The sequence below is a fragment of the Crinia signifera genome, chromosome 3 (assembly GCF_055691185.1).
Source record: "Crinia signifera chromosome 3, ASM5569118v1, whole genome shotgun sequence".
Taxonomy (NCBI): domain Eukaryota; kingdom Metazoa; phylum Chordata; class Amphibia; order Anura; family Myobatrachidae; genus Crinia; species Crinia signifera.
Genome location: NC_139219.1, coordinates 262,564,518 through 262,575,919, shown reverse-complemented (window position 1 = coordinate 262,575,919; position 11,402 = coordinate 262,564,518). Strand labels below are relative to the sequence as shown.

Below are 11,402 nucleotides of genomic sequence, written 5' to 3'. Positions count from 1 at the left end.
GTGCATTTTCTGGGCGTACCTAAAAAAAACCGCAGGAGTTCCCCAGCCGTTGGAAGGCAGAGTCACTGACGTCATCAGCGGCCTCCTTCTCCCCACGGCCATCACAGCACCGAAAATATAGAAAAACCTTTCGATGGTGAAAGATTTAGAATGGTTTTCCCCTCATGTGCGGCTGCAATCGCATTGGCAGATGTGCAATTAGGCAGGGGGGGGCGGCATTTACCTGATCGCTGGGCTCCAAAAACTCAAAGCAAAGCGATCAGTTCTACATCCTGTTCAGTTGCATCAGCCTCTTCTGTATAGCAAACCTTGAACTGGCATTCAGGGGTAAAAGGGAAACCTACAGTGGGCCCTCTGCCTGTAGGGGGCCCATAGTCTCCTCTAGGGATAACGTACTAGACTGTTCACTTAAATTATACACTGTACAGTATGTTACCTAACTTACCTTGTACTGCAGAGGACTATGGTTTCTTTTTTTTTTTTACAGTGCATTGCAGTTATTTATCTAATACATTATCATAATGCACTAGCAGTATTTACTGTATATACAGTATGTATCAATGGTCTCATCCTAATAGTTAGGCAAAACATTGTGGAGAGAGGCCACGACCTTAAATATGGGCCCTTACCATAGAATTCCGTCGGTGGGCCCTTCATGTCCCAGTCTAATGGTGTGTACACACCGGCTGCTGATATCGATTCGCTGCCAGCATCCGTCCCGGACCCAGTGGAGTGCCGGCATCGGTTGGCAATGAAGTAGGAACGGTACGCATGGGGTGAGCGTTCCTAGATAGTAGAAATAGACTGTGCTGCACAGTCTATTTCTACTTACGATTCTGATGCTCATCGGGATCAAATATGGATCGGGTGTCGGCAAACAAGGTCCAACTTGCTATCTGTTTGTCTGTTTGTATTGTCTATATAGTAAAAATTTGCACTAAGTGTACACAGCTTTACACTGCAATTAGGCAAATACCGTATACTAATTAATGCCACTGAGTAAGCCAGAGAGGGTGTCTGTCGTTATGTGTTCTGCAGACCTAAAAAACCATTTGAGCTTTGCAATAGCGTCTAATCACCCATTGTAATACCAACTATTAATAAAATATGAACCCCTAAGACTAAGAAAATATATGTGTTTAATTGTAATGTAATTAAACCCATAAACTGTTTTCTGCATTCTCCGTTCCAATCTGCCCTACAATGTGAAATGTTAACATGTTACACGTAGTGTTCGGCCTGTTTCCCGTATTCTCTTGAAATCTGTTGATTATTTTAAGGTGTAAATATACTTTTGTATGGAACATTTTTAGCTGGAAGTGTTTGTGTGTATTATGAGTATATGTATACAATGTCATCCTTTTAATAAAGACACACTTTTGCATAGTCTCTTGAATGTTTTTTTTATTTCCGAAGTGATTGCATATCCATATTCTGTGTTTCTATTTCATTAATCATTAAGTTAATAAATTGAAAGGGAGATGCACATGATATCAGAACTAACGCTCAGTCTGATGAAAAAAACTTTTTTTTTTTTGTAATCAGACATAATCATATTTGCATGAGGCAATTTTGAAAGTAGATCCCTCGGGTATAATTAGGAGCATTTCATCAGTTACAGCAGGAAAAACTTGTTTCTTTCTCTTTATATTGCAGTATTGTACCAAATCAACATTCCTTTATTATAAGTACTTGCAGATGTATCAAACATCTGGGAGAGATAAGGTCATTGGATACATTTTCTCTTTAGGGTTTGTAAAGGGAAAAAGATTTGACATTAGATTTTGACTATATAGTCAAAATCACATGCAGATCGTATGCATATTGTAAGCAGATCGTATGCAGATTGCACCGGTTTTTTACCTTGCGATCCCGATGTGCGCTCCCGTGACAGCAAATATCGAAACCCAGATAGACAGGGCAGCAATGACTATATATAGTGCAAATCGAATACTGATTGTATGACTTGTATGTAAATAGTACAGAGATAGCAAAAATTGCATAGCACCTGAATCTTAAATCGAATAGCAAGGGAATCTCACCGTGTGTACACACCATATGACTGCTCACCTGGGACTCTTACATGGGCCTTAATGTCATCAGCATGGCCAGGGCCGGACAGGCCTACAGGTGCATGGTGGGTGGTGGGGGATCTCCAGTTGGCCCTTCATCTAGAAGTCAGGTTCCACATTTTGCTATTTTACTCTAGTAGAGGATCAGTAACTTAGTGGAGCAGGTCCATGGTTGGGTGAACTTGGGTGTTTGAGTAGTAGTACTGTAGTTGACCAAGTCCCTCTTTGATTGCTGGCCACACCCTCTCTGGTTACTGACCACACCCCTTAAGCATGGACCAATACCACTGCATTTTCCAGTGGGCCTTTCATTCCCTAGTACACTGAGTCTGGCCATCTGCATCATGGCTAGAAAGGGCAGAAATGGTTCCATAAACATTAGAGTGAATTCAGCAGAGCTCAATTCTAATACTCGTGGGACAAGATGGTACCAACTAAAGTATGTAGTGTAGGATCAGGCAAGCAATGCGAGATGACTTGCAACAACTATAGGAAGTGTCATGGATCACATTCTCAAAGCTTGGGTTATTCATGTAGCATTCAGGCTGTAGGAAAGACAAGCTACTAGGTAGATATGTATGTGTATTATTTGCATTCTAATAGCAAATCACTTAATTCATTAAGTTCTTTAGCTGTAGAGCAATCTCCTTCAGTGTGAATAGCTCCTGCTTTTGCAGGGTGATTGGACAATGTAAAGACAGCCAGTTAATCCAGGAGGACTGGCAATGCTGCAAGATGACTGAGTAGTCTGCAGTGGGATTTTGCATTGTTTATAATAAATGTATTCACTTATTAGACTTTGAAATGTGGTTTGTAATGTTATTGCAGCTATATGCATCTTAGTATGTTTATAATAACTTCTGTTGCCATAGAATTCCCAGTGCATTTAATTAACTGGCCAGTGAAACAGAAGGAAGGTTGGAATAATGAAAAGCTGTATGTAAGATCACACCATAATACCTCTCTGAACTGCCTCAGGTTTCGGATAACAAAGAACCACTGGCCCAAATCAAACGTTTTGTCCATATGAGAAGGCAGCCTGCCAGAGTATTGTGTACAAAATGTAACCTTAGATCCGGCTATCTTTTTAATGCAGGCTCATCAGAATGAGTCAGATGGTCTTAAAAAATTTACCAGTCACGGATCCTTTTCAATTATCGTGCTCAAGTGATTTGCACTTTGATTTTGAGGAGTCTGGAAAGTCATTTGATTTTCAGCATATGCTCTCATATCCACTGGTAGCAGGAACGTTACAGCCTTTACTCTGCCTCTGAAAGGAAGAGGACAAGGTATACAGTTCAGAAGTATACAATGATCTGTTTAGACAAGATACCTTGTCACCTAATACCCACTCAGTACCTTGTCTAATTGCACAGACACACACATAGTGCTAGGGACACCACCCACCCAGTCCTGTACCTTGTCTAATTGAACAGTCACACACATATTGCCAGCGACACCACCCACCAGTGTTCCCTCTAAGCTGTGCGCGTGTGCGCGCGCACACAACTCGCCGAGACCGCGCACAGACATTACAACTGAGCGCACAAAGGTTAAAATCTTGTTTTAGTGTGCCACGAGTTTAATAAGGTTGAAAATCACTGCTATAGTCTATATGTGTGGTGTGTGAAGTCTGTAATTATTCAAATTGCTTTATTAACTCAACAGAACTCGAAACCTAGGCCTGTATACGTTATGTGACGCACAAAAATGTACATTTCCTTCCAAAGTTGCACAGCCAATATCTTTTTCTGCACAAAGCCTTCGTAAAATTAGAGGGAACATTGCCACCCACCCAGTCCCGTGCCTTGTCTAATTGAGCAGACACACACACAGTGCCAGCGACACCACCCACCCAGTCCTGTACTTTGTCTAATTGAGCAGACACACACATAGTGCCAGCGACACCACCCACCCAGTCCTGTACTTTGTCTAATTGAGCAGACACACACATAGTGCCAGCGGCACCACCTACCCAGTACTGGTTTCGGTTGATAGATCTAAAGTGTCTAGATCAGGGCTGGGCAACACCGGCCCTCCAGATGTTAATGAACTACACATCCCAGCTCCTGACTGGCCTGCTGCTCGGCGTTGCTATATGTGTGTCCGATGGCCGCTGTGTGTGCGTGTGGCGTAGTCCTGTGTAGCCGATGCTTAGCCTGTGCATAGCAGGCGCCAGGCACGGCCCATCGCTTGTGCGAATGGTTGCAGGACTACACCGCACGCACACACAGCCACCATTGGGCACACATACAGCAGTGCCGAGCCTCCCCCCACATGTCACTACAGCCGCAGCAAAGCTGCAGAGGATGGGTAAGTCGCCGTGACTGCATGGGGCTGCAATTGGCACCAATTTTTAAGGGTGGCACGCAGGTGTTTGGAATATCTAAAGAGGATAATTACAAGGACAGAAAAACTGTGTCACTGTGTGGTGCACCACAAAAAGATTAATCACAATAAAATATAACTTTTATTAATAAATTTAAAACTGTGAAATATAAAAGGCATGTGAACACATAACAAACAAAGTGAATGTGGTGCGTGTTAAAAAGCACGTACGGGGATACTGTGTGTTACTTGAATTGAAAGTCTATGTTTTAATTAATCAAATGCAGTGTTTTCATATGAAATGGTTGCTGTTATCTGTCTGTTTCAAACAGCAACAATGTTCACAAGTGTCAGTTTGTAACTATATTATGTATCCCCTATACCACACCCATCCGTGCAGAGGCTGACTGTTGAACAGTAGTTATCAACTATCTCATCAACTGGGACGCACGCGTGTCCCAGTCAGATGGAGCGCCTCTGCACCGGCGATCGCCAGCGCAGGCATGCTGGCGATCCCCAGCCAAGGATCAGAGGCGCTCCATCTGTACCTTCAATTAAGGATGGCCCAATTAACTCTTGCTGTGTGCGCTTGTATAAAAATACTTGAAATTGTTGCGAAACAATGTTATGTTCTCAATTAGCAGGAAAGGTCGACATTATTGGTGACATTTAATGAGATGTGAAAACCGTTTTTTGGGGATTTTTTTCGGCAGAATGGTCCGTTTTTCCGAAATCGCACATTTAATGAGATGCGGAAAAAGGCAGATTTTGCAGCGAAATCGCACATTCTGAAGGTGCGCTTTTTAGTAACGCCAGAACTCGCATCCAGATGTTTTCCCATTATAAAAATTGCCACACATGCAGACCAGGTTCTGACAGGCAAATTTGCCAGAACTATGCACAGACCATTGAGATCTGTGCATGGTCCTGTCTTTTTTTTTTTTTTTTTTTCAAAATATGTTTATTGATCCACACAAATCTCGACAAACATATGCATTAAGATTAGTACAAAGGCATTGAGTGAGGAACAACTCACCATTTTCCAAATTTTCCATAACAAACATAGATAATGAAAAGGAATATGTCCTGGTAACCTTAGCATTACTACAATATTAAGCCTAATATTGGTTTAGAATTGGTAATGGTTTGCATGAGGTTAGATAGTATGACCAATCAATGAAATTGGGTTACCAAGAATTAGCAACAATAACAAAAGTAACTATGCAAAACTAAAAAAGGAAAAAATAACCAATCCAAAAAGAGAAAAAGAAAATAAAGAAAGATAAAAATAAAAGTAAAATTGTATATATATTTAAAGAATAAAACCTTAACAGTCCGCTTCCAACTTCAACCCGAGGACCCATCTATGGACTGATCCAGCCTTTGGCAGAGAGGAGGAGGAGAGGGAAAGGAGAACACAAGGGAAAGAGAGTAGATGAGTGAATGGGGGGTAGCTTGGGCCTAATAATTAGATAATTATGGGGGGTCTATTTTGAAGGAGTTGAAGACTATACCATGAGGTGGATTGGAAGCAGGTCTGGATGGCCTCTTTTGTTCTCTGGGGCAGAATCTGAATGTATTTGTTCCATACCCCAAACAGGGCCGGGGTCATAGATTCTTTGTGTAGAGATGCCTCCAACCAGTCCATGGTAAATAGGAAGAGTAGTCTAGAGGTTGCCATCTCTAGGGAGGGCGCCGTGTCCTGTATCCACTGTTGTAGGATAGCCTTTCTGCCTACCGCCGACAGTAGTACAAGGAGTTTTTTGTCATGTTTGGGGACAGCTGTTTGGTCTGCCACATATCCGAATAAAGCCCAGGAGTCACTGCACTGGAATAATACTTTTAGTGAGGAGGCAGCAAAGTTATGTAACGAATTCCAGAATGTTTGAATATGAGGACATGACCATAGGCAGTGATAAAGGTCTGCCTCAGGTGAGTGGCATTTTGGGCATTCGGAGGTTTCAGCAGCTCCTATCAGATGGCGGCGTTTAGGGGAGAGGTAAGCCCTATGTAGGATTTTGTAGGACATTTCTTGATACGAGCTGGCAGGAATAAGCTTCAAGTTCAAGAGGAATGTTGATAAAATGGTTTCGGGGTCAAGAGTCGTGATTTGTGAAGCCCATTTTTGAAGGGCCGGGAGGTCTGACTCAGGATCTAATTCGGGGCGTGTTCGTGCGTATAAAGTGGAAATGGTATGTGTACGAGTACGTATGATAGAATCGAGAGGGTTTGTGATGTCTTGAGGTTTTAACTTGGGCAATATATGATTCAGGTAGTGGGTGGCTTGGAGAAAGGCGAATCTGTGTTGGGGAGCTAAATGAAAACGTGTCATGGCTTCGTCGAAGGTCAGCGGCTTGTGTGATGTGTTTAGTAAATGACGTAGAGACAGGATGCCAGAAGAGCGCCAAGAGGTAAAAGGGGTTTCAGCCGTGCCATTTTGGAATTCCAGGTTACCGACCAGAGGGAGGGAAAGAGAATAGTAACAGTTTAAATGCATAGATTTCCTTACCCGTCTCCATGCGTATATTGTAGATGAGATGAGGAGGTTATCGTATTGGCTAGATTGTAATTGAGAAGGCCTGGCATGTAGGATAAAGCTAAGGGAGAGGGGGTGGCAGAATTGAGAGTCTAGGGATACATCTGTGAATGTGTTGGAATCATTAATCCAGTCTACGGCGAAGCGGAGAATGCAAGCCAGGTTGTAGTATTTGATGTTGGGTAGATTAACACTCCCCCTTTGGGTGGACTGCATTAGTTTATGGAGACTGATCCTAGGTTTTTTAGAGTTCCAAATGAATTTGGAAATCGCAGAGTTTAATGTTGACAGATCAGATTTAGTAAGTAAGATTGGGGTCATTTGCAGGATGTATAAGAGCTTAGGGAAACTAGCCATCCTAAAAAGGTTACAGCGTCCCAGAAAGTTAAGAGGCAGGTTCTGCCAGAGGGCCAGTTCCTGCTTTATGTTTTGGATAATCGGGGTGACGTTACAAGAGTATAGATTATGGGGATGTGGGGAGAGATTGATGCCCAGGAAGGTAATGTGTGAGGGGGCCCACTTGAAGGGGAATGGGGTGGACCATCCTATGCGTGCTTGGCCAAAAATGGCCAGAGCTTCCGATTTTTGCAGGTTAATTGAGAATCCAGCAAAGGAAGAAAATCTGTTAAATGTATCTATCAAAAAGGGGGTAGAGTATTTGGGATTAGATAAGAAGAGGAGGATGTCATCCGCAAAGGCTACGGTGCGTAGCTCTCTGGTGCCTATGGATATACCTCTCAGGTGGGGTGATAGTGAAATGAAGCGGAGGAGCGGTTCAAGTGCCAAGTTAAAGAGTAGAGGAGAAAGGGGGCAACCTTGACGGAAAGGATGGGGAGGATACATTATTGACCGTTACTTTGGCTATGGGGTTGGTGTATATTAATTTAATGAAGGCACGAAAAGACTCCCCAAATAATTGACTGGCCAGAACTCTATGGAGGTGAGGCCAGGCGATTTGGTCAAAAGCCTTTTCGGCATCTAAATTTAATAGAATGTTATTATGTGCCTGGTGTGAGCGGGTATAAGAGATTGCGGCGATGGCTGCACGAATGCCCATCACAGACTGCCTCCCCTTGACAAAGCCCAATTGAGCAGGTGAAATCAGCCGTGGTAAACACTTCTGCAGACGGTTGGCCATTAATTTTGTAAGAATTTTAAAGTCCTGGTTTAGGAGGGATATGGGGCGGTATGAGCCGACAAGGCCCGGATCCCTTTCAGGCTTTGGGAGAACTATGATTTTGGCTTCATTAAAATTATGGGGTAGGGCTTTGGAGGTCAAAATATGGTTAAAAAGAAGGGCCAAAGTCGGAGAGATCTCAGAGCAAAGTAGCTTGTAGAACTCCGCACTAAAGCCGTCTGGGCCTGGGCTTTTACCGTTAGGGAGGGCCTTAATGGTGGTACGTATTTCCTCCTCTGTAATAGGGCTATCTAGCATATCACTCTCCTCTTGTGAGAGGGTGGGCAGATTAGAGGCCTCTATGAATGTCCCATTTTCAGTTTCATTGTCCTGGCCTGCCGAGTATAGTGTCTTATAAAAGTCCATAAATTCTGCACATATGGCATTGGGGTCAGTTAGTATCGTCCCTGGTTTCTTTATCATGCGGACCCATGTGCGAGAGCGTGGTCCCTTGATTAGGTTGGCCAGAAGTCTACCTGACTTATTCCCAAATCTGTGTAGTTTATTTTTAAAATGGTTGTGATTAGTCTGGGCTTGCTCCGTGAGAAATGTGTCGTAAAGCAGCTTAGTGGACAGGTATGCCTCCTTGTTTTCAGGAGTGTCTGAGTTTTTGTATGTTCTATATGCTTCAGTTAGAGTCTTGCTTAAGTCTTTCAGTCTAAGTGTAAACTTTTTGCGGATAGAATGTACATAAGACATGATGTGCCCTCTAAGTACTGCCTTTGATGCATTCCAAAATAAAGGGGGGTCATCGGCATGGGCGGCATTATCAGAGATGTAGTTGGACCATGAGTGTTTGAGGTGTAGAAGAAAGTCACTAGAATGGAAGAGATGGGTCGGGAAGCGCCAACATTTTGTGAAGGATTGGGGGAGAGACAGCTTAATGGATAACAGAATAGGGGCATGGTCAGAAATTATGATATCGTGGATGGAGGTATGCGTCACCCTGGGGAGTAAATGGTCCGAGAGGAATAAATAGTCTATACGAGAATGAGTCGAGTGGGGGTGGGAGTAGAATGAGTAGTCTTTTTGTAGGGGGTGAAAAATACGCCAAGGGTCAGTCAGAGAAAGCTGAGAGCAAAGAGGCGAGAGAAGATTAGAGGAGGCTGGAGGCTGGCGAGAACTCACCCCTGATCTGTCCATAGATGAGTCCATGACCGCGTTGAGGTCCCCTCCCAGGATGAGGTTGGTAGGGTCCCAAGAGAGCAATTTCTGTAGAACTAGAGAAAAAAAGGAGTTGTTAGGGTTTGTGGGAGCATAGACATTACATAGGGTGTACGTAATATTATCTAGAAGTATGTCTAGCAAGACAAATCTACCATCAGGGTCAATATATTTCCTGACTATGGAATATTGTAGGGTCTTGTTAATTAAAATAGCTACGCCCCTGGTCTTGTTGGTGTATGAAGCAGAGATGCATTCGCCTAACCAGGAGGCTCTAAGTTTGGGTTGTGAGCCCTCCACCCAATGTGTCTCTTGCAGAAAAACAATGTGTGGGGACATACGTTGTAAATGTGTAAGAACCTTACGGCGTTTGATTGGGTGATTCAAGCCCTCTACGTTCCAGGAAATAACATTAAATGAAAGAAGGGGAATATCCCTCTCAGAGGATATGGATGGGGTATTTTGGTCAGTTATACTAACCAATTCCTTCAGGCGGGATCATTTGAAAAGGAGTGTGTGATAAGGGAGACCCCCCTCCGTCCCAGCGAGCAGAGGGGGGGTGTCCCATAGAGGGAACGGGTCCAAAATCAGAGCAGACAAAAACAAAAAACATCTTATAAACTAACAAGAAAAACATCATCAGTAGGACAGGTATATACCAACGGTCGCCTATCAAATAAACAGTATATGCAAACAATTGTGTATCATGCAACAGTCACCATACAGTTAGGCAGAGGTATGAGGACAGCGGCATGGTCCTGTCTTAAAAAATGTGTAAAAGTTAAAATTTTAAATAAAAATGGTGTGAGGTCGACCCTCCTGAGCATAACCAGCCTCGGGCTCATTGAGCCGGTCCTGGTTCCAAAAATACGGGGGACAAAAAATCTGGGGGTCCCACGTATTTTGAAACCAACATCAGGCTCCTAAAGCCTGCGGTGTCATGCCACAGCCGGGGGACACTTTTTACATAAGGTTCCCCGGCCAAACCATGAGCACCATGGCTGGTCAGCCTTGGACAGAGTACCTGGGGGAGTGGGGACCCCAATAACCCCCCCCCCCCCAGGCTTCACCCGTCACCGGCATCCCTGGCCATTGGACACCGGCCTGATAGTGTAAAATCATTCATACATAACATTGCTTTATACAGGTGAACTACAAGTTCCAGCATGCAGGGCATTAATGGGCCCACTAGGACTTGTAGTCCACCTGTAAAAAGAATGTTAAAATAAAACACACACACACAGAAAAATAGAACTTTATTACACACACACACACCTCAATCTTACACCAATACACTTACCGAACCAGGGTCCAGCGCTGCCCTCCCTCCTCCAAAGCCAGCTCACCCCGCACTGACAGCGGGGTGAGCTGGCTTCATCCAGCGCTGCTATCAACTTCTATAGTACTGTCCCAGCACTATAGAGGCTATTAGCGTGGTTGGCTTGATGCTTCTCCATGGAGACGCATAGCTCAGCCCTGATTGGCTGAAAGCGTCTTTTCCTCAAATTCGCACATTTTCATGACAAACAATTCGCACATTATTGCTCCTTTTGGCACAGATTTCGCATCCCATTAAATATGTGTATTTCGCGGGAAAAGTGCAATTTTGAAAAGTGCGATAGGGTGCGATTTTGGAAAGTGACTAAAATTCGCATCCTATTAAATGTCACCCTACAGGTCAATTCAAAGTCCTCTACTGTCTATGTATGCTTTTAATACAAATGCATAATTATATAGACTACAGTTAGCAGGAGTTAAGTACTGTTTGTGAAGAGGACATTGGATAAAGTTTAATACAAGACGGAGGGAGAAGAGGGTAGTAGGTGATGTGAGAAGTGATTGGCAAACCGATTGATCCACACGTGGTGCCCGGTATGTGATAATCCCTTAGGATTTGCAGAGAGAAAAATTATTATAAATCCTATCCTGCAATTTTGTGCAGTAATGGCTATTGTAGTAATCCCCACGTTCCTCTATGTATTAAGCTGGGGGAGACGTTATTGACTAGTGAATTGAGGAACGTGGGGATTACTACAATAGCCATTACTGCCCATAATTGCAGGATAGGGTTGATAATAATATTTTTTATAACACTCAAATAGTCATATAGCCTGTTGGTATTGTT

General features: G+C 43.5%; 1 protein-coding gene across 4 annotated transcripts in view; it reads right to left on the bottom strand.

The window, feature by feature from the left end:
• Positions 1–870: 870 nt before the first annotated feature.
• The window catches only part of CCDC195 (coiled-coil domain containing 195), a 36,611-nt gene continuing 26,079 nt past the window's right edge, over positions 871–11,402 (bottom strand). Inside the window, exons 3-4 of one of the 4 annotated variants that reach the window (XM_083177984.1) lie at positions 9,242–9,333; positions 3,202–3,342 (exon numbers count right to left, since the gene is read on the bottom strand). In XM_083177984.1, the coding sequence (XP_083034110.1) occupies positions 3,332–3,342; positions 9,242–9,333 (103 nt within the window). In that variant the 3' untranslated portion in view covers positions 3,202–3,331. Of the gene's footprint in view, positions 3,343–5,378; positions 5,782–9,206; positions 9,334–11,402 lie in introns of those variants that run through there. The other 3 variants (XM_083177983.1, XM_083177981.1, XM_083177982.1) reach the window with 3 other exon arrangements.